Genomic DNA, 27,865 nt, shown 5'->3' with positions numbered 1-27,865 from the left:
CCAAACTAATGCATGAAAATATTGGTGATTCCAATTTAACAATGTAAAAAACATTAAAGAATGTAACCTAAAATTCAAGTATCGTAAATTACAGTTAAAATAAATAAGTTGAATAATTAAACAAATAAAGTGCAAATAATCGTGTTTACAGCAACGAGAACAAAAGAATTACATAATTACGATTGAATGGTACACTTTTCATAAATTTATATTAAGATTTGATGTAATTCAAATGTACAGTATTTCGGATAAATAATATAAGTATGGTATTTCTTTTGATAAGATGGTAATTAAAATTTTAAAAACACAAATTAATGTTTTTAAACCTTACCCTTCCTACCGGTCAGGCCTAACACCTAACGAGGAAAAACAACAAAAAATAATGACACTTTTTAAGGCTTGGGAGTGACCAGGAGACCTAAAACTAAAAATAGATATTATTTCTAAATAACGATGGCTGCTTCTTCCAGGGAGTAAGAACAAGGGAAAATCCTTCTAATGTGGAATAAACACTACAGTGACACAGTATGTTTTGGAAATGATCAAAAGACCTGAAACAAAATGTAATTATTAATTCTAAATATACACCGCCTGCTTCTTCTACAAAACAAGAACAATGTAGAACCCTTTCAACGAGGAAGAAAACATAATAATGACACATATCAAAAGACATTAAAAGAAAGAAATGTAATATATTAACAATGAGGAAGAAAATGTTAGTTGCAAGTATAAAGTTTTTGATTAAACAAAGCATAATAAACATCATTTTTTAAAAATAAACGAGGCTTTGCTTCTTCGAGCGAGAAAGAACATCGGAAAACCCTCTCGAAACCCCGCAGCGGCTTCTTCTGCAAAATCGATCGGCTGATCTCGTCGAGGAGGGAGATCGTTCGCGGTGATCGCCATTGTCGTTTGATCTTGCCAATGCCGGGCCGTCCGTCGGAGCCAAGCGACGCCGTCTTGCCGTTCTCGTCGCAGGTCGACGATCCCGTCGAGTACACCGTCCGCCATGGCCTCAAGCCCCCGATTTTCCGCGTATACGTCGCCTGGTCGAGGGGAAACCTCCTCCATGTAGCTTGCCTGCGCGAGCGCGCAACCCCGGGAGCTGGAGAAGACGATGGATCCCGGCGCGGAGAGGATCAGCCGGGTGGCGTCGTAGTTGAAGTCCAGCTTCAGGGGGAGACGAGAGGGGCGAGTACGGAGGCCCAGCAACGACGGGTCGCTTACGGGTCGGTTCCCGCCTTCGCGTTGCTTCAGGGCAGGAAGAACGCTTTGATTGCTGCCTCCAGAATGCGGTTCTCTTCTTCCATCGCCGAGGGGTATGTGTTTAAATTAATGCGGTTCGCTTTGATTGTTGTATTTTTCTCCCTGTTTTAAATTAATTTCAAGGATTGTGATTCTCTCTACCAGATTCTTCGTCCTTAACGACCTCCTCAATCCGACTATCACGTCGTTTAGATTGGTGGAAATTTTGATTCTTTGATGAAAATTTGTTTCTGCTCGGTGAAAATTTGTCTTGATTGCTTGATGAACTAAAATATTACGTTTTCAATAATCTGTCTTGGGTGGCTATTTCTTAACTTTTGAGAGCAATGTTGAATTGGGCGTGGGCCTTGGTCCTAGTAAAATGCTAATTATTCCTTGTCTTATTTTTTGTGGCATTTGACGAGGCAGGTGGCAACATATCATGGATTTCAGTAGCCAAATAGCTGATCTTTTGGAAAAACGAAAGCCCTCTGAATCAGTCATTGAGGACCCAAAGTTGGTCGTTGAGGTAATTGCTTCTTGAAAATCCTGACGTGCCTGTCTCGTAGTTCGACTGATAGTACTGAAAGTATTCAATTTTGCAGCCTATTGGAAACGACACGACTTTGAGAGCTGCGTGGGGTATTGTTGAAATATTTTACGCTGAGTCTAAGGCTTGGGTTCCTGAAAAACTTGTTGATTGGTTAGCAGTAATGTTCTTCCTCCTGCTCTTTTGCGGCTACCTTTTCTCATATAGATTGAAGTTTAAGCTTTGCCACCATTGACAGTTTAATCATAGAAACCTTGTTAATTGCCACGCCCTGTAGGTCTGATTGGTGTTAATATTTTCAGGATTATGATGGTCTTCTCTCTACAACAGAACCGACAGTACACTCGAAACTTGTGTCTCTGCAGAGAAAACTCGTTGACCTTCAGGTATTGATGCAGCTGGCCTACTTCTGACCTGAAACTTTCATTTTATATTTTGTATTGCTCCTTATGCTCTCTTTGGTTTGTTCACGAGGGCTTATAAGCTACTTTTCTTTCTGAGACAATTTCAGGGGGCTCATTAAATAGCCAATGATTAAAAAATGTGTCCTTTGTCATGATCCGAAAGATTCAAACGTCAAATGAGTATTTGATTTGATATAATGCTACGATTATCTAGGTTATTGAGAATGATGCGGACTACTGGGAAGGAATAGCATCAGCGTTGGCAGTTGGTTGGCTTGATATTGTGGTGGGTGCCTTTTCTCTTTTATATTTCTGGAGCACCGTTGCTACAAAGGAGTAAGCTCACATTATTTTTTGCTTTTCCAGGTGAAACTGTTAAGATTGCATGGTTCATATCAACCGGACCAGTTGGATGATCGAGAGGTATGCATAACATTTCTATTTTGAAACTGTCGTTTCATTGGAGGAATTTTTGAGGTTCATGTAAAAATTAGAGGCTCATTGCCTCGGAAAATGTGAATCATAAGATTTTGAACCATGAAGTTGTGGCAGTGGAAGATCTTCGTTGGTGTTTGTACACTTTTTTTTTCCCTGTAATGTGCATTATTATGGTATTATCAATTCCGTCTTTTGGAGATCAGAGTTGCGTTTGATAGCTTGTATATCATTGAGAAGTTACTCTCGATGATCTGCGTCAAGGTTCTAGCCAGTTCCACGTCTGTGACGAATGGCAGGGGACCTGTATTTTAATATCCTGTGGCATTTGTGGATTATGTATTATTTAACCCTGGTCTGGCGTCCTTAGCCCATCCTTGCATATCAAGGAGCCTACCTTGGTCGCACTACTGATTTAAGTATACGTAACCTAGCATTCTGCCTTGTCTCAGCTGTATCGTAAATGTAACAAGCTTCTTTTAGCGTCTCCATGACTGAAGCTTCCTTTTGCAGACTGAGAACGGACTTGTGGAGACAGTTGCTCTCCTTGTTTCATCCATGCCTCGATTGAGACCTGACTTGCCAAGTGGTAAACTGGGCCAATGCTACAGAAACAGATCGGATTTCGTCAAGGTATCAGCTCGTTTGAGATTCTGTCATCTTCATATCTGTCTCAAATGTGTGATGTTCCGTTTTTTAACTACAGGCTTGGGAAAAATGGCGAGGCCAAGTCAGTAAATTAGATTACAGTGCATTCTGGACCCAATGTTCCCACAACCAAACTAGAGAGGGCCTAAGGAACCTTCTTCGGATTATGCTGGGTCAACTTAGTTGTCTTAATGAATTAACTTATCATTGGATTGAGCTTTACGTGGCTCATTTTCTCTTTATTCAGCCGTTCACGATGGTAACTGCTCATTTTCTTGTTCTTTTTGATGCTTTGAAATCTACCAGCTATTAATTTGCTACAAGTTTTTTTTATAATGTGGGAAACAACTTTTTTCTACCCAGGGTTTAGAAGAAATGTACAGTTTAGCTCAAAAGTGCATACAAATGAAGCCAGCAGTCAGCTACAGTGGACTATGTGGGATCCTACTTGGTGTTCTTGGAGACAATACCGAGGCTGGGATACTTTATTTTCGGTCTTTGTCCTTTTAATCTTTGTCTGGAGTAGTTTGACATTTTCTCTTGAAAACTTTCAGGTTGTTCTGGCTGAGTGCGCAAACAAGTTTGGTTCTTGGTGAGAGATTATTGTCACACTTATTATCAAATTAAATGTTGGTGAATTTAATGTTGTCGTTTTGTCATAGGATGGCTGTGCACGCGATTGAATTGCTGTCGCATGGAAACAAGGAATCAGAGACGATGCTGCGCGAAGAGCGTTATAACCTGGGAGGAATCAGTATCGAAGAACTCCACAGGTTGATTTATGCTCAGCTCTTAGCGTCACATTCTTTTACATGGCAGGTAACTCTTAATCTGTTGTCACCTGTGTGTTTACTTGTGAAAATTTCATGAATTGTATGCTTCTAGGAATATAATTTGGTTATCCGTGTACATTTTTTGAACCTTGCAGTGTTAATTATTAAAAATTACGGGTAATCTTTATTGATTTATTCAACTTTCTGCCCGTGTGATATTATTATTTTCATTTATTTTAGTGTAAGCTCTTCTGTTTTTTCCTTTTACCCTTGATGATGGTTTCTTAGAAAAATGGCGCTGGTTTTTCATGGGCATCAATTTCTCTCTGTTTTTACAGATTGCTCCAACTTATTTAGCATCTTGCCCAAAGCAAGGTTTGGGCTTGTTGGAAAATTTGTTATCTGCGCTACCAGTTCAACATTATCGTGTATTTCTCAAGGTTGTATTACGTGCACTTTACCCTCTCATTCTCCCGGAAATATTGTTGGCTTTGTTTTAATCTGTCATTGTATTTTTTGGTCAGGCTCTGGAGTTATGTCGCCTTTACGAACTTGAAACCATCAGTTTGAATATGATGAAGGTAATGATAAACAAGTATGCAAAATTTCTCCAAATTATGGAAAAATAATTAATTTTATTTACATGCTTCCTTTTAGATAGCGGGAGTGTACCACTGGAAGCATGGCAGAAAGGGTTTCGGGATCTTCTGGCTTCAACAAGCCCGGGACGAACTCCGTCTCAGCAAAATTGCGCAGCAGTTGTTTGATTGCATCGGGAAGTCAATATCTGATGATAGTTTCAAGGTAGATAGTTTTTTTTCTGAGAAAGCTTTAGGATTATTATCTTTTTCAAGCGCACCCTGAAGGCTGGATATCATTCTTTCGCAGCAATGGGAAGGATTAATTGAGCTGCTTGGAGGACAAGTTGGGAGTGCGGGAGGTCTTGACTTTCTTCACAGGTCCTGCTTTTCTAATTCAATGAAATGAGTTTTTAGAAGCTTGTGACGTTTAAAGTGTTAATCTTGTCTTCCTTTTTCATTTTTGCAGGTATAGAGATTTCAAGAAATCTCTCCACAGAGTCCAAGAAGAAACGAGCTCGAGTGTCGCCAGAGAGTCTGTCCAAACCCTCGTGCAGGTAGGTAGACCAGAAACGCTACAATTTTCCAGCATATTGACTGCTCTGAAGTACTTTTTTTTGTTCTAATTTCTTCGTGTCCTTGTACAGCTCATTAAGAACCCATCCACACCACAGCGCTTCTGGTTGCCCCTTCTCCATGATTCGGTGAGCTGCCATTAATTTCACTGCCACTTTTAATTTTCCTCACATGAAAGTTTCCATCAACTTCATCGTCAACAAGGGCGGTTGAGGTTGACGAATTTTTTGAAAAAAATATATTAAGTTAACGTGGATTAACGCCATCCATCTCAACTTGTGTCTACATATCTTCTATGATTATGCAAAATGTAGGTGAAGTTGCTTAATTGGAGGGAACGGCCATTGCTAACGACATCGGAGACCCACTTGCTTCTACAAAAGCTGCAGGAGCTGTCAATTGCTCGGATGCGGCCTGATTTCTGCGACAGCGGGCTATCCCCTGAGGCCATCAACGCCGTCCATCTTGCTCTCTCCACAAATCTTGGCCGTTCAATACTCGAGGACTATTGATTTCCTTTTATTGCTTTCTTATTTCCAGAAACCCAAGTTGTATATCTCTTGCATTTTGCTATAGTTTTTTAATCACTTGGCAGGAAAGTTTTTCTATTCACATGGGTCAAGCCCCTAGTATCCAAAATAATGCTGAGGAGGCAAAGAATGCCAGAGGAAATGAAATTCAGAGCTTCTTGGGGAGATTGTAAGTTTTCTTGAGAAACCTAGAGGCGGCCTCGTCGTTGCGGTGGCAGAGAACCCTTAAGACGGTGTTGGGATCACCAGGGCTCCAAAGGCCGGTGGTGGGCGGCAGCGGCAGCTTGGCCTTGGCGGCGTACCCCGCCTCTGCCATCATCCTCTTGAACCGTTCGATCAGCTTGTCAGTGTCGGCTCGGAAGAGCGGCACCACGGCCCGCGCCTGTGCCGCGGCCTTCTCCACCAGCTCGGCCGGCAGGCCATCGCCGTCAGCCAGGAACAGCCCCTCAATTGCACCGAGGTCCTGCTCCATCACCTGCCCGTCCTGCGCCGAAAAGGCTCGGCCTGGCCCGCCAGCCAAGATCACCAGCAGGAAAGCATCAAATGTGGCCTTCATCAGGCCTGTCAAGGCCCTGTTCCTCAGCCTGGGATGGAGCACCCCGGATATTGCCTCCAGAAGCCGGTCCAGCTCCTGGACCATCGGCCCGGCCCCCGTCGCCGCCACGTCCCCGACGTAGAGCCCCTCCCAGATGACATGGCCGAGGTCCTGGAACGCCGCCTTGTACGCCATCACCTCGCAAAGGAACTGAATTCCTTCGTGGCAGCTCGCCTTCGCCAGCTCAAACCCGATCTCTACCCCGTTGATGTCGTCGGCCCGAGCTGACTCCGTGTTGCGCAGGCGGGTCATCGTCTTCTTCCTCAGGCCCTCCAGCTCGGTCAAGACATGGTTCAGTGTGTTCATCCGGACGCAGAGCTTCTTCAAACCGAGCAAAGAACCCTCACCATTGACCTGCGGCCTCCTCTGCGCTGCATCCTGAGGCTTCTCCTTCTTCTTCCAAAGCCTGGCCTCAACTGTGCATCGAGTCAACCCCGGCAGCTGCGGCACAAAACTATTCCTCGTCCCTGAAGAAGAAGAAGAAGACCCACAGTTAAACAAACAAAAAAAACCAAAATCTTTGGAATGAATGGTGAGTAGACATGGTTGTTCTGTTCTGTTCGTTTGAAACGAACAAAAAATTCGCAAAAAAGAACCACACAGGGCCTTGTTCTTTGTTCTGTTTTTTTTTAAACGAACAAACATTCTCACATTCGCACAAATTCACACAAACCTAGAACAAAATTCGCACAAAGCGAACAAAAGAATCGCACACGGCTCTGTGCGATGTTATGTTTGGAAAACCGAACAGAACAAACAGTTTGCACAAAAAGAACAGAACGACCACGTCTAATATTGGTGTGGCCTTACCGCATCCGGACTTGGCTTTGGAGGCGTAGAGCTGGAGGCTTCGGTCGAGGGCGGAGAGGAGGTCGGGCAGAAGAGCAGGCAGCATGGGGATGGGGAGCTTGAAGAAGGAGTCTAGCATCTCGTCAACGGTCCGGAGAGTCTCCACCACTGAAGTCCCCACGTTGTCCTTGTTCGCGCCAGGACTCCACTCCTTTAAAGAAGAAGGGTTAGCGAGATGGCAAACTGTAACACAAGAAGAACAGCCGAGAGAAACGAACCTCTTTCAGCCCGCCACGATCGATCCACTCGCGGAGGCGATCGGCCCGCGCCTTGACCCAGTTCTTAGCGAGGTCGGCGATGGCGGATTCGGCCTCGAACGGGGTCATCTCGCGGATGATGCCTTTGCCACCGTCGTCGCTGTCGACGGCGTCCTCCACGGCGATCTGAACTAGTTCCTTCTCCAGCTTGTCTGCGGCTATCAGAACTTCCACCGAGTCCACCGTCAGTTCGTTCAGCCTGGAAATGAACTGCTTCAGCTCGTTGGCGTAGCAGGAATGGAGCGTTGCCATGGCCACGCCAGCAGCCAGTGGGTGCCATTTCTTCAGCACCGGCGTGTAAACTTCCTTCTCCTTGTTCGCCAGATCGCCAATGTCCTTGGCCAGGACGCAGAGCAGGGGCAATATCTTTGCCCCCCGCCTGTTCGAGTCTGCTTGCTCCATTCTCTGCCCCAAATTATCACCAAAATTGAGATTTTTTCTGATACCCCTGATTAGACATGGTTGTTCGGTTCACTCTGCGCGAATGTGTGCATTTTGTTCGTTCTGTTCGGTTTTCCGAACAGAACATTAAAAAATTTGCACCGATCATCGCACACACCCGTGTGTTCATTTTGTGCGAATTTTGGTCGAATGTGGAATTTTGTTCGAATGTGCGAATTTTGTTTGAAGTGTTCTACTTGTGCTCAGAGTTGTTCTAATTTTTGCACAAAAAAGAACAGAACAGAGAACAAGGCCCTGTGCGGTTCTTTTGTGCGAGTTTTGTTCGTTTCAAACAAGCAGAACAGCACAACCAGATCGAAAACCCAGTCAAGAGAAGAGACAAAGACTTGCCTGAGCGAAAGCAGTGCGGATCGAGGACCGGATGTAAGCGTCGACGCGGCTTCGCGGCACGTCGACGTCCTTCCTGTGGCGGCGATACTCTTGGGAGATGTCTTCAGTGAGGATCTTTGCTGCTTCAACGCCCAGAGAAACGACGCTGTACATTGAATCCATGTTGCTGGAGTGGAAGGTGTCGTGGTAAGCGAGCAGGCGCTGCTCTGCCCAGTTCATGATAGCGCTCAAAGTCAAGCTCAAGATCTTGGAATAAGCCGGGTCTTTGGTCGATTTAGCGTCCTTGGCCACCAACGCCAACTGGGTATCCGCGGTGAAGAGAAGATCCGGGTCCGCTTGGGCAGCGACGGCGTGGTCAAATAAGGCCCAGGTGAAGCAGAGGTTGTGAAGGGCCTGATCGACTCCGAGGATCGACCACGTCTTCTTCATCATCTCCAGCACCTCGTCGGCTTCTTCGATGAGCGATCGTTCTTCCCGATCGAAGCAGGCTTCCATCAGAGCTTGATAGAGGTGAAGATTGAGGGGAATTCCGTCTGCCCAGTGGGCTTTCTCGGGGTTGGACGCGTCTGGAGATCTAGATGCCAGAGTCGTCACAGCGCTGCGAAGAGCTTGCATTGATTCTGAGTTCTTGCCGGTTTCAAGAGGACTGCTGATTAATCGACGGAGCTGCTGCTGGGAAGCGTTGTCTGATCTGCTCAGCTTGGCGAGAGGATGGAGGAGTAGCCCAGCTTCGAGGATTTTAAGGTTTCTTCCCTGCCATGAAGCGTACTCTTCCTGGGTAGGGAAGTCCGACGGCTTGAACTGTTGAAGAAGCTCTAATGGCAAAACCATGGATTCCACGCGCCTGCCCAGCTGCAACAAAGAACAAGAGAAAATCCCAAAAATTCCCATTAGTTTACTGTTCTAACAATCAACAAAACACCATCATTCGAAACCCATAAAAACAAACACGAGAAAATCCAAAAAAATTCCTAATTAGTTTACTGTTCTGACGATCAACAAAGCACCATCATCGAAACCCATAAAAACTAACAAGAGAAAATGCCAAAAAAATCCTAATAGTTTACTGTTCGGACGATCAACAAAGCACCATCATCGAAATCCAGAAAGAAGAATCAAGGAGAAGACGAAGAACTAACCATTCCTGCGGAGACTCTCAGAAGTCCGCGGCGGATCCGAGCGTCCATCTGCTCGGAGATCCCGAGCTGAACTCGAACAAGCTCGCCCACGGTGAGCGGCTTCTTGGCCGGCTTCGAGGGGCTGCTCTCCTTGGCAGGGCTCTTCTTCTTCAGCCCCAGTGCCCTCTTCACCTTGCTGGCGGCCGTCGAAGTGAGCGTTCTCTGCAGAGAAGGCGACCCCGACGACGGCGACACCGAAGAAAGAGACGGCGCCAGCGTCTTCTCCGGCGTGGATCGATCCGCCTGGGAAATGTAGGTCAGAGCCTTCCCCCCCGTGGTTCGACTCACAGCCACGAAGATCTCGTAAACAGTTTCCCTCAGATCCACCGCAGTCAGATTGCACCCCAACTCCCCAAACGGCGACGCCAGATCCGTCGAGCTTCCATTGCTCGCCATCTTCGAATCACCAACAGAAATCGAGAGATCTAGCGAAGCAACTAAGGAATCAAGGCAGAAGAACGCGCCGGGAAAGCGGTGGTTGGAAGACCTGACGAAGACGCAACGAAGGTGGCGATAAACTAACGAAAAAACGTGGATTTAGTCAGCCATCGCCATCATCAGAGAGAGGAAATTACAGCGGAGAATCGAGGCATTGCCGGAAGACGATCGATTGCCGCGTTCTGTCAAGATTGCCGAGCTCAGCGGCGAAGGACCAGGGCTGCTGAGGAGCTCTTCTTTGACCTCTTCCTCGCCTCCATCGCCAAATCTTCGAGAGAAATTGAACTCTTTTTGAACTCTCGCCTTCGCTTTTATTTCCCCCGAAAGCGGAGTTTTTTTTTTTTATTTCACGGTAAATAGAGGGAATTATTGATTTTTTTAAAATACCTGGTGGGCCCGGTGTAACATTCCAAATGTCTGGATAACGCTGGCGACAGCTGTGAAAGTCTAAACCCAGCTCAGCAGAGTTTGGCATATGGATGACGAACGGACGTTTGCCAGGATGACGTAGAAAATGATCATTATTTTGAATTAGTGAAATCCGTTTATTCCCTTTCATGATGTCTCGTCTAGGCTGGCGGATGTTTAAGTTTTCTTTTGAAACCTTTTTATCAGAATTTTTATAATTTGCGAGTAACTTATTTGTGAGATGCATTTGCTTGCTGATGGTCGGAAATTAGCATCGTCTTTCCCTTCTTGTTCTTCTTCTCTTCCTCAGTTCCTCGTTTTCTTCAGTTTTGTAGTGAACTCTTCATCGTCGTCAGTATAATTGACCCTCTTCGTGGCCTAGACATCGCGGTTCTTGGTCAGGGAAAGTGACTTCTCAAAGAGTTGGGGCCTTTTTGGCTCTGGGAATCTGATGGGGACACATGATCTTAGTTGCTGTTGCCTCCTTTGCTTCTTCTCATATGCTTTGTTTGCCTTCTCAGGTGACAGAAGATCATGCTCCATCATCCTGTCCAAGAAAAAAATACACACACACACACACACATATATATACATATATATATATGCCAGAAAAAAACTGATCCAATGAATTAAAAATGGTTCCCTTTTGTTAATCATTTAATATTTTTCGAAAGTGACTAATCCCCTAACCCTGTAATGCAGTATTGAGGGCTTGACCGTGCACATGCAAAACAACTACTGCTGGTGTGAGCAGCTCACTTTTTTGAGGCTTTGTGAGCTGCTCACTGATTCGAAACCCAAAGGTAACAATGAAGCAAATTAGAAACAAATGCAAATGAAGGCTGGCAATACCATTCATCAATGCTTGTTTGATGGTGTGAGGTAGGATATTTTTGGACTGGAAATTCTAAAGTAACTTTGTAAGACTTTTCCAAATAATATATACTACTTTTTTGGAAAGTCTTCATACTGAACTGTTTAGTTTTGAGCACCTCGAGGATGTATGTACAGATGATGAAGATTTTATCATTACCTTGATGGATAATGCTGGTGACAGCTGTGAATGTCAACACCTAGCTCAGCATATTTTGGCACGCAGATGATGGCTGGACATTAGTAAGGATGACGTAGAAAATGATTGAGATGGGGAGAGATACTCGGATCATAACTCAAATCTGTTTTATTTTTTACTCAGTGGAATGTTATATTGCTTTTCATGCTCACAGATGTTTTTGATTTTTCCAATCTTTTGATCGAATTTTTATAATTCCCAAGTAAATTTGCGACATGCATTTCCTTGCCAATGGTTGAAAATGGGTGTTGCCTGCCCCTCCATGTTCTTCTCTTTCTTCTTCTCTTCCTCAGTTCCTCGTTTTCTTCAGTTTTTTAGGGAACTCTTCATCGTCGTTACTGTAGTTGACCCTCTTCCTAGTCTTGATATCATGGTTCTTGGGGAGGGAAAGCGGCTTCTTGGAGGGTTGGATCCTCTCTGGCTCCGGGGATCTGATGGGGACGCCAGTTCTTAGTTGTTGCTGTCTTCTTTGCTTCTTCTCATATGCTTTCTTTGCCCTTTCAGGTGACAGAAGCCCGTGCTCCATCATCCTGTCCAAGAAACAATATTTAGAAAAATCAGAAAAAAATTAAAAACTGGAGGGAGCATAGTTTTAGATGGAGATGTCGTGGCAATACCACATGATCTTATAACAGATAACACCTTTGTGTGGCACTCGAGGTTGTGTCATATTGCTGAGAGGAGTAAATCACATGGTGATCACATCATCTTGTGAGGAATTAATTCCACCATTGACTAGCTCCCTAGGAGAATTTCTTCAAGTTGTTCAAGTGTTCTACCTCTCGAGGTATCCACACGATCAGTTGGATGATGGATCTCCTATTTTTCATCTCCAAGGAAGGGGAGTTAATTCTAGCTAGTATGTGCACCTAAAGTGGGTACCACCCCTCAATTTCCACTATTTTAAAAAGTTTGCATAAAAGTTAGTACAAATTAGTTATATCCACCCAAGTATGTAGATCTTATGTGTGTTACCCCCTAGGTTCATGTATTAGTCTAGTTAATAACTTTAATGACCAATACCATATATTGCCCAACCTTATAAATTTTAATTATACTAACATAAAAATTAATAAACGAGGGATCAATTTATCCCAATTAATATGTTAAGTTCTCATTCTATATGTTGCCAAGCTATACCTCATGCTCGAGAATATAAACAATAGTAATTGACCTTTCTCATAGAATGTTCACCGTCATCGGATATCATATATGTATATTTTTTTGTCAATGCGAGACTCTTGAATGACTTATGGGTGGGTTATCCAATTAGTAGTAATGTATAACATAGATTGTGGATAGTGTCTTATCCAATATTTTCACTAGTATGTCTAGGGATTTTATGCATCGCATTCCCTGAGTTAGTCCCTCTAGTGCTAAGGACAAATCATCCCATCTTGACCATTTATCCAATCTTGTATTTGTTTGAATATTTTGAGTAGAGACTCATACAACTCAATCAAAACATAACCGCTATCCATAAGATGTCTTTGGTGGGTCAGGTTAATGGATCACTTATACAACCACGACATGAATCAACATGATTGACGTTTAGGTATTATACCATTCATGGATTCATAAGTATCAGTTCTATTAATTCTTTATCTAAGGAGTACCTGCCATATGTCCTTGTTGCCACACTAACGACCATAGGATCATACATAATTACAGTCTAAGTAAAATGAGAAAATGCTATTGTTTTTCAATAGTTTGATGTCCTTCTCAAAAATCCATCAAATATAATTACTTAGAAGATAAGTTTAGAGAATAGTGAGCACTATAATATGATCTCATCATAACTCACTAAGTCAATGTATTTATTCAAGGACTTCATTATAAAACATCACACAAGCATAATAATGAATAAACATTCATTAAAATTAACCTAAAAATATCATAGAAGTGTGACTGACTTGACAACCACATAGTATCGATTAGGAGCTAGAGTGAAGGGCAATTTGGCTCGTAAATCTTGAAGCGATGAATGTTGTGGTTAGTCATGATGTAGTATTTGATAAAGACCATGTGTTGAAGCATTATTTTTAGATATAGAATGTCAAATTCTATCAAATACTCCCATCAAGAAGATGACTTGGGTGGAGGTGGAGGTGAACAAAGCGAATAATGCATCTGACTTGGTAGTTGAAGGTTGTGATACATTGAACGAAGAGAATTATGAGAGTACTACAACTAGAAGAGGCGTCTAAGTGACGAGGCCTCCTACTCCTGTAGGTGACTTTTTTGCCCTTTCTTGGTTCACTACATGTGTGATCCAACTTTGTTCAAAGATGGGTTTTGTTCCCCTGAGAATGAAAATTGGCTAAAGGTGGTATTTGAGAAGTGAGAATTCTTGCACAAGAACAACACTAGTGATTTGGTGCAACTTACCTTGAGGAAGTTGGCTACTGGATGCAAAGTGAGACTTCAAGAGCGAGCACCCGATGTTAAATATGCTTATCAAATACGGATTTTCTCAAAACATAGAAGTTGATATCAATGAAATCTTTTCACCTGAAGTGAAACATAGATAAGCTTGATTGGTGCTGTCCATTATTGCACATGATGATATGAAGCTATATTGTGGACTGGACCTACGAGGTCATGGATCAACATCTGCTTCGTAAAGGCATTTGCCAAATTGGATATTGTCTGAATGTGATAAATTCCCCATCTAAGTAACGCAGTGATTAGGGGTTGATCATGTTCTTGCCGCGAAACAACTGACTTTGTGTACGGTTCCATTTTCTAGGCAACGTGGAATAACCATCGTTTTTCTTTTGCGAGACTTCCTTCGAAGATTTTTCCTGAGTGTCCCCTATACTCCTCGGGTGTTCTCTTCTCGTTTGCGTTAGTTTTCTGATAATCCTTATTATCTTCTATATTCGCTCCCGTCCAAATATGGTTCTGCGAATGTTTATTCCCTATAATTATTGTGGGTTTTTTTTCAATGAGAAAATATGCCATTATACTGAAATATGCATGGATGAAATGAAAGCAGAGGAGTTGATAAAAAAATCTGGCATGAGAAACTCACCAGAATTCCGCCATTTCGCTGGAAGGGATCTGCTTTGACAGCGACTCATAAAATATTCTTAGTGGCTCCCGCTGAATCAAGCAGTAAAAAGCGCATCGTGCCAAAATCTTCTTAAAACTGCAGTTTACGAAAAATCAGGTTAATGCGCGTTCTACCTCCTCTGGTCGATCGTACTTCTGGCCGGCAAGGTTGTAAACCTTCTTCTCTGCCTTGGTCTTGGTTCTTGAGGTCGTCTTCGTCGAGGTCTTTGTTACACTTGTCGTAGTCGTGTGCGGCCTCAACTTCAAGAAAAAAGAAGAGAAGAGTCAGAATCCACTGGCCGAGGAAGATCCAATGTCTATTAGAACTTCAAACTACGATCATAATCCTCATCGTGACTAGATCTAACATCGAAATCAATCCAATGCCGCGGGAAGAGATCACGAAAATAGGTGAAATCATGAACTAAAAATCAAATTCTCCGCCAGATCTAACCGAGGACGATTTAGCCGCGTTCGATCCGGAACCGTCTGGCCTCTTCTTGACCGTCTGCGACGAAGATTGCGAGGCCTTCCCCTTGCTTCCTCTGATCTCCGTCATGGCCGAGATCTACTACTCCGACAGTGAAATCGAGGCCAACGGCAACGACAACCTTATCACGCGCCAAATCAGCATCGTGGCAGCCTCTGAGCCGTCCGATCCCATCATCAACTTCCGTGCCCATCAATCAAACCCAACGGCTGAGATTCCGACACGCGTCAGAACCCCATTGGGGGATGATGACTTGGGGAGGAAGAAGACTATTTATCCCCGAGCGCGGAAGTCATATACTCGGCTGAGCCAGACGGAGTGGAGAGTCATGTGGAAGGCGTCGAAGCTCTGCGGAGAGCGATGCCAGAGGAAATGCCGTCGAACTTTGCTCACGGCCAAGCTCAGATCTTCGTACCTGCTCGCGGCTATGGCGATGAGGATCTCCTTCAACCTCGGGACGTCTTCTTCCTTGATCGCCACAGAGAACTTGTCCCAGTCGAGAACTTCGAAGAATGGCGGAACGTAGTTATCTGAAACGATCACCGGCACGCACCCTTTCAAAATCGCCTCCACCACTCTCGGGCTGTGCACCTCGTATCCCCTTGCGCAGATGCAGAACTTGCTCCTCTTCATGTACTCCGAGTAGGACATGGTCGCGTTGTACCGACGAGCTCTCCTCTTCAACGGGCCGAAGACCTTCATGTCCGGATCGCCGTTGCCCCAATAATCGAGCAATCTGGGCCGTAGATCGCCGTGGAGCTTTCCCGCGAAGAACGCCAGGATCGGCCGTTCTTTAGCTGGTTTTCCCCCGATCCCGAGCTCTGGGTTCCCCCGGTCGATGATGTTCGCCGTTGGAAGAGTCAGATCTTTGCCTAACTCGTACAGCCCTGCTAGATCTGAGTTGCATAGCGCTCGGATCGTGCTCCCCATCGCTAGCCCCGTCTCCGATGCCGCCTGCCACTTCAATTCTCAGTTTTCTTCGTTAAGGTAGGAGGATTTCGAAGTTCTTGATTGGTTTGGAGATTCTGAAAGTAATTTTTTTTTTGAAATTTCTAGGTTTAGGAACAAGAGGATTGAAATTTTCAGTTTCTCAGTTTTCTAGGTTTAGGAACAGCTAAATTCTCAGTTTTCTTCGTTAAGGTGGGAGGATTTCAAAGTTCTTGAACGGATTGGAGATTCTGAAAGAATTTTTTTTTTGAAATTTCTAGGTTTAGGAACAAGAGGATTGAAATTTTTGGGTTCTTTGAAGGTATTCATGAATTGGGATTTGCTGGGTATTTATCCATGTTCATCAAAACCTAGTATAATTTCAGTATCTTAAGTAGTTCTACGATTTGATAGTTTTATATACGAGCTTACCCAGTCATGGCAGGCGGCGAGGAAGTGGTCGGCGCCGCCGGTTCTGTTCCAGAAGGGGTGCTTGGAGGCGATCTCTGAGACGTAGTTCTTCAAGAACTGGACGATGTTCTTGCGGCTATGGGAAGTGGGGATGAAGAGCTTGTCGCGAAGGATCTTGGAGCTCAAGGGGATGTAGAAAAGATGGGCTTTTAATGGGTTTTCAGTCCGGAATCGCCTGCTTTCTCCCATGTTCTTCATGAACCAGCCCTCTGTACTGTAGATTCCAGTCAGATGCGGGCTGTGGAAGATGGGCTTCTCCCCTTCCTTGTACACATATACCTTGAGAATCTTCTCCATTAGCTCGTAGCTCCTGATGTATGTTTCCATGAAAATTTTAAAATAATTGTTCATGAATAGATCTTGTTTTTCCGGCATCAGATTCTTACCTCTTGAACATGGAGATGTTCCTGAAAGCGGGTGCGTAGAGCTCTGGATCGTTGTCGACTATTGGGGCCTTATCGATCTCGCGTCGGGCTCGTAGTATTTCAAAATCGGTGCTCACAGACCATCGCGGAATCTGCGATAATCGAATCAGGAACTCGGTGGAAACTGCGATGAAATTTCGGATGAACAAATTTTACCTTGGAGCAAGATAATCGACGATTAATGGCGAGAATGTGCTCCATCTCTCGCATCGAAACTTGATTGTTCCTCGTTTTTCTGTTCACGACCGGAATCCTTCGAGCGTCACAGCTAGTCGCGTTCCTCGAGGCTGGTGTTTCGTCTGTGTTGTTCTTCGCGACGATCTCGTCGGTGAGAGAGCTGTTGCGCGAATTTCTTCCATTTTGATCAACTGGCGGGGAGGGAAACGCATCAATGATGGAATCTCGTCCGTCGATCGTGAAGTTTTCCGTCGATGACCGATCGTCGAGCGATGTCACAATCGAATTTACCGGCTTGCGTTCTACAAACGGCGAGACAGGAGAAGCAGCGGAGGAATTTCTTGCTGGATCTGTTGTTTTTTCTCCATTGCCGAGCGAGGAGAAGCTTTCACGGGAGACTGCGGATTTCTGAAACGCCAGCACGCCAAAAGCTATCAGAATTGAGGCTATGGCGAGAGATCTGATCCCGCCATTGCACAAGATTAACCGTCGAGCGGCCATTCCCTGAATTCCTCTCGTGATCCGCGGTATAAACAAGATTGAGATCAAATTTATGGCGAAGATCTCGCTTACAAATCTAGAATGGAATTGACTCCGGCGTGGCGAGAGGACGACGATCCGGAATTGGGGAAGAAGATGAGAGATCTTCAAATGGGGAAAAGATTTGACGGAGAAAACTCGGTGGTCGGTGTCTAGGCGAAGACGATCGTCATCATCTTCTGCCTGGTTTGAATCTCTGATCTATGCCCCCTCAGTGGCATACTCGTAGTTTTTCTGCTGACGCGAGAGAGATAGATGTATGGAGAGAGAGAGAGAGATAGATATAGAGATGGACAGACAGATAGATATAACCATATAAATACATAGGTGGATAGAAATAGAGAGAGAGAGAAAGAGACAGAGAGAGAGAGGGAGAAAGAGAGGCAAAGGGAGGAAGAGAGAGAGAGAGGCAGAGGGAGGGAGAGAGAGAGAGAGAGGAAGAGAGAGAGAGAGGCAGAGGGAGGGAGAGAGAGAGAGAGAGGAAGAGAGAGAGAGAGAGAGGCAGAGGGAGGAAGAGAGAGACAGAGAGAGGAAGAGAGAGAGAGAGAGAGGCAGAGGGAGGAAGAGAGAGACAGAGAGAGGAAGAGAGAGAGAGAGAGAGAGGGAGGGAGAGAGAGAGAGAGAGAGGAAGAGAGAGAGAGAGGGAGAGGGAGGGAGAGAGAGAGAGAGAGAGGAAGAGAGAGAGAGAGAGGCAGAGGGAGGAAGAGAGAGACAGAGAGAGGAAGAGAGAGAGAGAGAGGCAGAGGGAGGAAGAGAGAGACAGAGAGAGGAAGAGAGAGAGAGAGAGGCAGAGGGAGGAAGAGAGAGACAGAGAGAGGAAGAGAGAGAGAGAGAGGGAGAGGGAGGGAGAGAGAGAGAGAGAGAGAGGGAGAGAGAGAGAGAGAGGCAGAGGGAGGAAGAGAGAGACAGAGAGAGGAAGAGAGAGAGAGACAGAGGGAGGAAGAGAGAGACAGAGAGAGGAAGAGAGAGAGAGGCAGAGAGAGACAGAGGGAGGAAGAGAGAGACAGAGAGAGGAAGAGAGAGAGAGAGAGGCAGAGGGAGGGAGAGAGAGACAGAGAGAGGAAGAGAGAGAGAGGCAGAGAGAGGGAGAGAGAGAGAGAGAGAGGGACAGAGAGAGAGACAGAGGAAGGCAGAGAGAGACAGAGAGAGGAAGAGAGAGAGAGGCAGAGAGAGACAGAGGAAGGAAGAGAGAGACAGAGAGAGGAAGAGAGAGAGAGGCAGAGGGAGGAAGAGAGAGACAGAGGAAGGAAGAGAGAGAGAGAGAGAGGAAGAGAGAGAGAGGCAGAGGGAGGAAGAGAGAGACAGAGGAAGGAAGAGAGAGACAGAGAGAGAGGAAGAGAGAGAGGCAGAGGGAGGAAGAGAGAGACAGAGAGAGGAAGAGAGAGAGGCAGAGGGAGGAAGAGAGAGAGAGAGAGAGAGAGAGAGAGAGAGAGGCAGAGAGAGACAGAGGAAGGAAGAGAGAGACAGAGAGAGGAAGAGAGAGAGAGAGAGAGGCAGAGAGAGACAGAGGAAGGAAGAGAGAGACAGAGAGAGGAAGAGAGAGAGAGGCAGAGGGAGGAAGAGAGAGAGAGAGGGAGGGAGAGAGAGACAGAGAGAGAGGAAGAGAGAGAGGCAGAGGGAGGAAGAGAGAGACAGAGAGAGGAAGAGAGAGAGGCAGAGGGAGGAAGAGAGACAGAGAGAGGAAGAGAGAGAGACAGAGGGAGGAAGACATAGAGAGAGAGACAGAGGGAGGAAGACATAGAGAGAGAGACAGAGGGAGGAAGAGAGAGAGAGAGGGAGGAAGACATAGAGAGAGACAGAGGGAGGAAGAGAGAGAGAAACAGAGGGAGGAAGAGAGAGAGAGAGAGAGGCAGATTCACCTGTCGGCAGAATGGGATCTATCTTTCTTAGATTCTTAACGGTAAAAAACGAGCATTACGCCTCATGTTCTATATGATAACAAATATTTACATTCTTTTGTCATGTTTTCATAATTTGCGGTGTGTAATCAAGTTAAAAATTACTCAAATTCGTGAACACGTATTCATTGATTTTTCCTGATCTTTAATATACTTATTTTCTTCAATTTCTCATTAAAAGTTGTCAAGTCGTGGTAAACACATATTGGTGACTATATATTTATTTTGTTTATATTGTTCTTGTTAAACCTTAGGGAATTTGGTGACATCAATCGATCAATGATGAATGGCTCAGATCCACTAAAATAAGGGTTTAAGCGTAGTGTTTATATTGGTTGAGAAGCGATGTATTGGTTCAGAAGGTTGTTTTCATATATTCAAAGTTATCAAAAGCATCTAGAACCACTTGCTATCAATATTGAATTAGGATAAATCCAACCTAGCATTTTGGTATATGTTTTCCATGTTAAATTATGAGCCATAATTTTTTAATCATTATTCAAATTTCAAGAAGAAATTCATTTACAATCAACATTGAGTATTTTTCCATTTTTTCGGAAATCTCCAAATCAAGTAAATTAACATCAAAACAAATATGGGAATCTTAGCTTCACAAAAGAAGTTACTGAAAATTTAATAATAAATAGGGTGTTTAAGTATGCAAGAGTGGAGGGGTGATAAAAACCTAAGCCTATATAAAATGACTGGTCAAAACATGAACAAATTCAATGATCATGGGATATTCTCGTCACCTTTAGGTTCTTAACTTAAGGTCATCAAAAGTCATTGACTCAGCTAGATTCACAAATAAGAAGACAATGGTATGATTTTTCCCTAAATCACTCTATATCTTACAAAAGGCCAAATAAAGGGATCCTCCACGAGTAAATTCTAGAGTTAATCAGTTACACCTAGAAGGAAAATTTAATACAAAATCTGAATAATTTTCGAAGTTAAGAATCAAGAAGGAAATACACATGTCTTAATTTTCTGCCATTGCCTTGCATTTTACAATTAGCTTTATATCATGAAATAAGATTCAAGAATACGCACATCAATAATGCATTTATTAATATGGATATTCAGAGTTTTTTTTTCTCTAGACCACCCACTGATGGGGAAATCCAAATATTGGAAAGAGAGAGGTAATATTATATTATTACACTGAGAAGTCTATAGAAAAATGCTTCTATCAAATTCTAATTACTTTCTATGTCATTGCTTTCTTTCTTGAGGGTGGATAGGCTTCCCTCCGAATTTCACACCTTCAGAATTATTGACTTAGGGAATGTATGACCAAGACGGGCCACAACCATCACCCTTAGAAACTGCTTTTGGGCCAGCTTTGATTTTCAAACAACCGGCCTCTTATTGGCCTAAATTATAATAATAAATGCCCCTGCTCTTGGTCTATTAAGATTCACACCCCAAAATCCTCATCAAAATCAATTTACAAAATCCTACATTTATAATTCAAAAAATATCAATTCCCATGATCCTCAAGCTTGTTCTTGGTGTCCTGGGTGTTTGAGGAGAGGCAACACAGATGAGGGGTAGTTTACCTACACTCACGAATCACCATGATCCATGCAGAACGTAAGGATTTATGATAAGTATCCTCGCCTTGTGGTGCTTCTTTTGATCATCTTATTAGGTTACACCCATATTTTCATCACCATTACACCACATCTCTCCAATTTTTTTTACGTCTCACACTTTCACATCGCCATGTCCTCATCATCATACCAGCATTCCATTTATGTACATTGTTACATCATCACAAACTACCTACTTATCCATCTATCTTCCTTGTTTTCACCGTATCGCTCCCTTTCATTTTCTTGCACAAATCACTATCTCCTATCTGCTGTACTTTATGTTGATCATCTTTATCTTATTAATAACTATCGCCTTTTCGCCTCACATTTTGCTCTACTCACTTTCTCATATTTTATATGTATCTGCTCTCAGTCTGTTAAACATTATTTAAATAACATTAGATCCCTAATTATTATTCCCTGTGGAGATGATCCGTAATCATCGCCAGCTAGATTATTCACATGAATACAGGCTTATATTTTTATTGACTAAACTTACAAGCAATGATGACAAATTCTCGGAAAAAATGTGTTTTCTGTCAGCCAAATCTTTTGAGAATCTCTTCGGAGTGGCTGGGAAAACTGGACCTGAAGAGGATAGACTGCAGCATCAAGCAATAAAAAAAAATTGAACGAATTTCCCAGCCTTGATCACACTTTCTTTGCAGTAATTATTATAAAAAACACGCGTTAGAATAAGTCAACAAACTTTCAGCTTTCATTATTGCATTCGGTTATCCAATCATGTTGGCTCACGCCAAAAATCACAAACCCGCTTGCTACCAAGTTTTAAGATATCAGTATAAACACCACTCAGAAAGGAGTGGACTGTACAAAGTGGTATCAAAAATTCTAGACGAATGGAACTGTAAAATGTACTCATTTGGCATAAAAAAACTGGCGCCGTTCCCATTTCATCTCACCCTCAACTGAAACACCCTGTTGAACCAGACAGAATGAAGGGTCATATGAAAGAGATCGTATCTCTCCGGCTTAGAATGCCATAAAAAATGCCGCTGGACCTTCTTCACGCCATACTGAAGCGCCAAATACTTCTCCCGGGGGATAGCCAGTAGTATCTCCTTCAATCTGGGAATATCGTTCACAGGCACCACAACAGAGAAGGCCTCCCAGTTAAGAACCTCAAAGAAGGGAGGAACGAAGTTATCTGAAATGATCACAGGCACGCACTCGTAGAAGAAGGCTTCGGCAAGACGGGGGCTGTTCGCTTCGTATCCTCTCGGGCAGAGGCAATACTTGGTTCTTCTCATGGAGTTTATATACGTTGTTTTATCCCATTTGCCTCGTTTTCTCAGCGGTCCTAGAACTTTGATATCTGGGTCTTTGTCATCTCCCCAGCGCTGTAATAGTAGCGGTCGGACGTAGCCATGCATCTGCCCAGCGAAGAAGGCGAGAAGATCTCTCTTCTCTCCGGGCCTTCCCCCGGCGTTTCTCGCCGGGTCTTCCACGTCGCGCACCGATGTAAGCGTGACGGACACGTCCTTGCCGAGCTCGAAAGCCCTGCTGAGATCGCCGTTACAGAGGGCTCTGATTGAGCTCCCCATCGCCTTCGCCGTTAAATACGACGCCTGCTCGATGAAACACAGCGACGGTCCCAGTTAAGGATGAATAAGAAAGGAGAGATATTGAAATAAATCAATCTTCTAAATAATGGCATTCTCTTTCGCAACTACATGGTTGATACACGGATGAATATAAAAAGATCTGTGTGTGTCCCGTGGGCTTGACCCCTCGAGTCCCGTTCCAGTTATGTTCATCGTATGAATGTGTATAAATCCCGTAATTACGATAATGGAATCAGTTCAATTGAGGTTTGAAATAAGAGCTTTAGTTAATGCAATTATATAGATGGTATACAAGAAATTAAAGCCTACGGTATTGTATTACCCAGTCGTGGCAGGAGACGGAGAAGTGGTCGGTGCCTCCGGTCCTGTTCCAAAAAGGGTGCTTGGTGGCTATCTCGGTGACATAGGCTTGGAGAAACTCGACCAGATTTCTCTTGCGAGGGGACTTTGGGTCGAATAATTTCATGCGAAGGTTAGTGGAGCTGAATGGCATGTAGAAGAGATGGGCTTTTGAAGGGTCATCGACGAGGAAGCTGTTCTTCGCTTCCATGTGCTTCATGAACCAGCCTTCTGCGGCGTATATTCCCCAAAGTATAGCTCCGTGGATGATGGGTTTCTCCCCTTCCTTGTACACGTACACTTTTAATGTCTTCTCCATCAGCTCATAACTCCTAGATCAGAGAAGAAGCCGAGTGAAGTAAGCTCTAGGATCTTCTATTCTTAAGGATTAATCAATCAATTAACAGAAGATAGAGAAGACACATCGAATGAATTTAAGTAAGTTGATCTTGAAGGGTAGTCTTCTATTCTTTATCTCTTTAGAGTAAAGGGGGATCTCATAGAAGTTCAACCTTTCATGTGACCCCAAATTTATGGGCGACATGAGAAACTTAATCTTGTATTGTCTATATCCTGATCCCATCATTACACACAATCGGAATATCTGAATGCCATATTAACGTAATTGAATCTCTTTGTTGGGGTTTAAATGATCGCTTATAATCTTAAAGAGGAAATATTATTGTCCATTAAGGAAATCAAAACTGGAAAGATATTTTCTCACCTTTTGAAGGTGGAGAAGTTGCGGTAAACGGGCGGGTAGAGCTCTGGATCGTCGTCCACGACTGGAGCGTTGATGATCTCTGCTCTCGCCTGAAGAATTTCCTGATCAACCGGTGAAGACCACCGCGGAACCTACGCGGAAGAATTTCAGTCCGCCATGGGCTGAAACAAATCTACTGAGAATCATGAAAACGTACCATTGAACATGAAAATCGTTGGTTTAGGCGAAGGATCTTGGCCATGTCTTGGATCGATCTCACGGGTTCTGGGTTTCTTCTTCTCTTCCGAGGATCCCACCTCTTCGGACATATTCGTTTCTCCACGTCGTCCTTCGTCTCTTCTCTTTTTTGTTCTTCAGTGCGGTCCACAGGAGGACTCGCTGGCGCGATAGAACTTCCGTTTGTTTTTACCATTCTCTGAGGTTTTGGGCTTGGCCCATTCTCAGCCGCTGGTGCAGAGATGGGGATCTGGGTTGATGAATAATTTGATGCGGAGATTGGAGCAACAGCAGAATAATTCTTCGCAGAGATCTTATCATGATCATGATAAGAATTATTCGGCGCCTCACCGCCGTTTGATGGAGGTGGTGCGGAGGATTCTATGCTTGACGAATTCTTCTTCCGAAGTTCACGGATCAGATCGTTTGTAGAGAAGAGACTGGATCTCTGAAAGTACAAGGCAGCGATCCCAACCATCATCATAATTACGAGGGGGACTCCGATCCCAGGAAGATATCGCTTACGGAGCCGATCAATACTCCTCAGAATTTCCATTGTAATACGAGATCTCGAAATTCCGCTATCCTCTTCTCATACTTGAGCTCAGATCTTTCGAATGATGTGATCAACAAAAAACAAGAACGTACCACGAAAAAAACTCAAGAGAAAAGAGTAAGGAATGAGATCAAGGCAAAGAAGAAGAGTCACACCCCGTTTCTCCCCTTCAGCCGCCGTTAGGAAAGGTGGTGTTCTTCCCCACGTCATGTCTCGTTGACCCAACGTTCAAAAGAGATAGAAATTTCCTCCGAGGTGTAGTTAAACAAGGACGAAACTTGTATGCCTTCGCCGCGAGAGCCGAGCGAAGCACATAATTGAAAAGGGCATTGATAATTTGTCATTCATCGTGGGTAAAAAATCACCGTCTGGTTGGTCGCGGATCGGTTTCTAAACGACTCGCTCGTTCTGCCAAGTGTCGGCTAAACGACTCAGGAAATTTTAATACCGGGGGGTTAACTGCTATGTAGGGCCGTTGAATTTATTACGAGAATACTGTAAAAAACAGAGATTAGACTGGAAAGATCTGAGAAGAACGGAGGAAGAAGAGGAGAGGGTAAGAGACAGTTTGAGCTAGAAAGCCTAGAATTATATTCAAGAAAATCATCCGTTCTCTCTTCATACACAATACATATATTTATAGGTTTATAGGGATGAATATATCCGTTGAGAAATCCTATCTATGTTTATACAGAATACATTTTTAATCCCAAGCAAGTTTTATCCTAGACTCTATGTTTTCCTATTTATCTTTGATCCTATTATCTATAGTGTATGAAATTATAGTGGGTATCTCTCGTGTTTAATGATTGTGAGTGACTTGTCTTGTAATTATTGGTCGATATTGTTAGATTAATTTCTTAATCTATAGACAATTATATATATGTATGTATATAATTGCATATTGTTAAGCTACCAGTTATAAATCCCACTTCATATGTGATTCACTCAATAACGGGATTAAGACATTTATAACAATAAGTGTGGTAATTAATTGTGTAGAGGCTAAGCTTATCTTAATTATAATGATGGGATTAATTAAGATAGGCTTAAGAGGATTAAGTATCTCCTCTTCCTATAAATAGGGGCCAAGTCCTTGGGTCATAAGGTTATTGACTTTTCTCCTGAGCATCCCGTTACTCAGAGAGACTTCAGGAAGTCATCCGGTATTGATCCAAAAAGCCTCCCCTGAAGACTGTTCGATTCAATTAAGCGAAGACGCGATGGATCAAGGTATGTTTTACATTGATTTACATTCACGTACGATCTTCATCATCCTTGAGAATCGATGCAAGACTCCTGTGGATCTAACAAGTGGTATCAGGGCCTACTTGCAATGTTCTTAAGGGATGAACAATTTTTTTTATATCCTACGTGTTGCATGTTGATATTCATTCAAAACTCGTTCATCATCGTACATTCAGATTTGATATTTATTTTATTGATGTTATGTGGAATACATGATGTTAGATGAGATTTTATTTCGTCAGACATTACTTTCGCGTTTAGAATGATGACAAATCCATACTGTTGAAGGATAAGCGTAATTTTTTTTTTCCTTCTTGAGCGAGGAATGTCGAAGAAAAAAAAAATTCCCATGAGGCGGTCTGCCTCAAGGGGCTGACCGCGTCAAGGAACCTCAAGGCTCTCCTGAGGCGGTCAGCGCCGTGAGGCGGTCAGCGCCCTTGAGGCGGTTGACCGCCATAAGGCGGTCGGCCCGTGAGGCAGTGACCGCCCGTGAGGCGGTCACCGCCCTTGAGGCGGTCACTCACCGCCTCAAGGGCGGGGCCATTAAGGGCCCCGCGGGACCCGAAATGGGTGGCCCATATTGGGCCGCCCAGGGCCCCCGCGGGATCCCTAATGGGCGGCCCAGTTCGGGCCGCCCAAGGGCCCCGAGGGTCCGTTAATGGGCAGCCCATTTCGGGCTGCCCAGGGCCCCCAAGGCCCCTTAAAGAGCAGCCCATTTCGGGCCGCCCATGGGGCTGACCCATAATGGGTAGCCCATTTCGGGCTGCCCAGGGCCTTCAAGAGTCCTTTAAATGGCGGCCCACTTGGGCCGCCCAAGGGGCCCCACGGAGACCCATTTCGGGCTGACCAGGGCCCCCGAGGGTCACTTAAGGGGCGGCCCATTTCGGGCTGTCCAGGGGCCTTGCGGGACCCTTTTGTGGGCAGCCCAATCCAGGCCGCCCAAGGGGCCTAGCAAAACCCTATTAGGGGCAGCCCATTTCGGGCTGCCCCAAGGCGCTGTGTGATTAATAATAGGTGGCCCATTTTGGGCCACCTTGGGGCCCTATAAATATATAAAAAGACACATTTGGCCTACTCTTGGGGCCCTTTAGGTATGATATAGATGGCCCATCTTAGACTTCCTTTGGCCCTCGTAAGACCTAAATGGGCCACTACAGCAGCCATCCCAAGGCAATAATAGTTCATATTAGGTCTTTCAGAGATGGAAATATCAAATTTCAAGTTGCAAATCAGCCATTTAAGGGCCGATAATTCAAGTTTGATGGATTTTCACCACTAGCTAGCCGAAGAAGGTCCTAAATGTATTGGTCTATGTTAGTTTAATGCAAGATTGGCAGATTATGATTGATGTTTGGACTTGAAAATACCCACCATCATGGATAATCGAAGGTATTCATAACAGCAGTCAAGTACATGCAAATTCAGTACATTGTCCAGTGTAATGAGTTTTTGACGGAAACAATATCCTGCCAAAGTGGGATCTTTTGTGGAAATCATTTACTCTATACATTGGATGTAGTGTGCACGTGTCAAATGCCGGTACTAGCTGGCCCAAAGGACAGTAAATACTGGATGAGACTTTGTACGCTCGTGATAAATGACATGAGACAAATATCCAGTTATTTTTCTTGTGATTGGTTGGTCGGTCCAAAGACAGACTTGCTAGTTAACGAGAACTTTTTTTCTCTATGTTATTATTCACAACAAGATGTCAATTGTAGTTAATGTTATTGTCCAAAGATGACACATTATTGTTGCACCCGATGTCTTGCGATGGGTTTTTACTTTATTTGCAATTCAGTTCCCTATGTGAGCTATTTGTCCTATTCTACAGCAACTGCACACGCGTATATCACTTTACAAGGGCATAAAATTCCCATCTTGAATCCCAATAACTTTCTGACATGGAAGAAAGATGTAATGATTGCCCTCACATACTCAAATCTTTGTTATGTCATGAAATCTGAAAACCCAGCCGATGGGATTAATTAAGTCTATGCCCTTAGACATGCGGTGGCTCGACTCTAGGGCTACTATTCATGTTAGTGTGTTTATGCAGGGTTGCCTCCATTGCCGGACACCGAGTGCCACTGAAAGCTTCAATTACACCGGGAATGGCAATTCAGCAGAAGTGGTGGCAATAGGGACATTTAGGTTGCACTTAAAGTCTGGATGCTGTTTAGACTTGATAGAGACTTCCGTGGTACCATCTTTTAGACATAATTTAATTTCTGTATCTATTTTGGACAAATTCAGTTATACCTGTCTATTCGTAAATAGTAAAGTTA

The 27,865-nt window shown here is 44.0% G+C and overlaps 5 protein-coding genes across 7 annotated transcripts; 1 reads left to right on the top strand and 4 right to left on the bottom strand.

Annotated features, from left to right (window-relative positions):
• Positions 1-777: 777 nt before the first annotated feature.
• On the top strand, positions 778-5,821 carry LOC144701164 (nuclear pore complex Nup85-like protein). The gene is made up of 18 exons (XM_078572895.1): positions 778-1,319; positions 1,675-1,774; positions 1,851-1,955; positions 2,098-2,181; positions 2,414-2,485; positions 2,566-2,622; positions 3,148-3,267; positions 3,341-3,541; positions 3,646-3,756; positions 3,837-3,874; positions 3,945-4,101; positions 4,394-4,495; positions 4,580-4,636; positions 4,713-4,859; positions 4,944-5,014; positions 5,103-5,190; positions 5,281-5,337; positions 5,524-5,821. The coding sequence occupies exons 1-18, from the start codon at positions 925-927 to the stop codon at positions 5,719-5,721; spliced, it is 2,160 nt and encodes a 719-aa protein (XP_078429021.1). The 5' UTR covers positions 778-924; the 3' UTR covers positions 5,722-5,821.
• LOC144701163 (elongation factor Ts (DUF810)) lies at positions 5,775-10,162 on the bottom strand. The gene is made up of 6 exons (XM_078572894.1): positions 9,986-10,162; positions 9,372-9,897; positions 8,233-9,084; positions 7,402-7,845; positions 7,145-7,334; positions 5,775-6,801 (listed from the first exon to the last, which is right to left on the bottom strand). Exons 2-6 carry the CDS (start codon positions 9,804-9,806, stop codon positions 5,888-5,890), a joined length of 2,835 nt encoding a protein of 944 aa, XP_078429020.1. The 5' UTR covers positions 9,807-9,897; positions 9,986-10,162; the 3' UTR covers positions 5,775-5,887.
• A 1,259-nt stretch (positions 10,163-11,421) lies between these two features.
• Positions 11,422-14,979, bottom strand: LOC144701165 (uncharacterized). Its single transcript, XM_078572896.1, has 4 exons — positions 14,837-14,979; positions 14,518-14,643; positions 14,363-14,433; positions 11,422-11,858 (listed from the first exon to the last, which is right to left on the bottom strand). The coding sequence occupies exons 1-4, from the start codon at positions 14,939-14,941 to the stop codon at positions 11,618-11,620; spliced, it is 543 nt and encodes a 180-aa protein (XP_078429022.1). The 5' UTR covers positions 14,942-14,979; the 3' UTR covers positions 11,422-11,617.
• Positions 14,980-15,145: 166 nt separating this feature from the next.
• Positions 15,146-21,077, bottom strand: LOC144701425 (putative glycosyltransferase At3g07620). The gene is made up of 6 exons (XM_078573239.1): positions 21,057-21,077; positions 17,446-17,595; positions 16,852-17,280; positions 16,657-16,787; positions 16,232-16,580; positions 15,146-15,826 (listed from the first exon to the last, which is right to left on the bottom strand). Exons 1-6 carry the CDS (start codon positions 21,075-21,077, stop codon positions 15,146-15,148), a joined length of 1,761 nt encoding a protein of 586 aa, XP_078429365.1.
• Positions 21,078-21,670: 593 nt separating this feature from the next.
• LOC144701161 (putative glycosyltransferase At3g07620) lies at positions 21,671-24,641 on the bottom strand. 3 transcript variants are annotated; one of them, XM_078572893.1, is made up of 5 exons: positions 23,754-24,640; positions 23,558-23,688; positions 22,817-23,165; positions 22,100-22,497; positions 21,671-21,997 (listed from the first exon to the last, which is right to left on the bottom strand). In XM_078572893.1, the coding sequence occupies exons 1-5, from the start codon at positions 24,327-24,329 to the stop codon at positions 21,823-21,825; spliced, it is 1,629 nt and encodes a 542-aa protein (XP_078429019.1). In that variant the 5' UTR covers positions 24,330-24,640; the 3' UTR covers positions 21,671-21,822. The 3 variants fall into 3 exon arrangements, with proteins under 3 accessions (XP_078429019.1, XP_078429018.1, XP_078429017.1); XM_078572892.1 differs by having other exon boundaries at positions 21,671-22,497; positions 23,558-23,646; positions 23,754-24,641; XM_078572891.1 differs by having other exon boundaries at positions 21,671-22,497; positions 23,754-24,639.
• Between the last annotated feature and the right edge of the window lie 3,224 nt (positions 24,642-27,865).

Source organism: Wolffia australiana, chromosome 3 (assembly GCF_029677425.1).
Source record: "Wolffia australiana isolate 7733 chromosome 3, ASM2967742v1".
Classification (NCBI taxonomy): domain Eukaryota; kingdom Viridiplantae; phylum Streptophyta; class Magnoliopsida; order Alismatales; family Araceae; genus Wolffia; species Wolffia australiana.
This window is presented reverse-complemented; position numbering and strand designations above follow the sequence as displayed.

Excerpts from the sequence above, each read along its gene's own strand:
- LOC144701164 (XM_078572895.1), top strand. The coding sequence starts at position 925 with ATGCCGGGCCGTCCGTCGGAGCCAAGCGACGCCGTCTTGCCGTTCTCG. Across the intron at positions 2,182-2,413 it reads GAAAACTCGTTGACCTTCAG|GTTATTGAGAATGATGCGGA; the intron begins GTATTGATGCAG and ends ACGATTATCTAG. Across the intron at positions 3,757-3,836 it reads TTCTTGGAGACAATACCGAG|GTTGTTCTGGCTGAGTGCGC; the intron begins GCTGGGATACTT and ends GAAAACTTTCAG.
- LOC144701165 (XM_078572896.1), bottom strand. The coding sequence starts at position 14,941 with ATGACGGAGATCAGAGGAAGCAAGGGGAAGGCCTCGCAATCTTCGTCG. Across the intron at positions 14,644-14,836 it reads ACGCGGCTAAATCGTCCTCG|TTGAGGCCGCACACGACTAC; the intron begins GTTAGATCTGGC and ends TTTTTCTTGAAG. Across the intron at positions 14,434-14,517 it reads AGTACGATCGACCAGAGGAG|CGGGAGCCACTAAGAATATT; the intron begins GTAGAACGCGCA and ends TGCTTGATTCAG.
- LOC144701161 (XM_078572891.1), bottom strand. The coding sequence starts at position 24,329 with ATGGAAATTCTGAGGAGTATTGATCGGCTCCGTAAGCGATATCTTCCT. Across the intron at positions 23,689-23,753 it reads AACGATTTTCATGTTCAATG|GTTCCGCGGTGGTCTTCACC; the intron begins GTACGTTTTCAT and ends TCTTCCGCGTAG. Across the intron at positions 23,166-23,557 it reads AACTTCTCCACCTTCAAAAG|GAGTTATGAGCTGATGGAGA; the intron begins GTGAGAAAATAT and ends TCTCTGATCTAG.
- LOC144701425 (XM_078573239.1), bottom strand. The coding sequence starts at position 21,077 with ATGTACATAAATGGAATGCTG. Across the intron at positions 17,281-17,445 it reads GTCAATTCCATTCTAGATTT|AAATCCGCAGTCTCCCGTGA; the intron begins GTAAGCGAGATC and ends CTGGCGTTTCAG. Across the intron at positions 16,581-16,656 it reads AACATCTCCATGTTCAAGAG|GAGCTACGAGCTAATGGAGA; the intron begins GTAAGAATCTGA and ends AACATACATCAG.
- LOC144701163 (XM_078572894.1), bottom strand. The coding sequence starts at position 9,806 with ATGGCGAGCAATGGAAGCTCGACGGATCTGGCGTCGCCGTTTGGGGAG. Across the intron at positions 9,085-9,371 it reads TGAGAGTCTCCGCAGGAATG|CTGGGCAGGCGCGTGGAATC; the intron begins GTTAGTTCTTCG and ends TCTTTGTTGCAG. Across the intron at positions 6,802-7,144 it reads CAAAGCCAAGTCCGGATGCG|GGACGAGGAATAGTTTTGTG; the intron begins GTAAGGCCACAC and ends CTTCTTCTTCAG.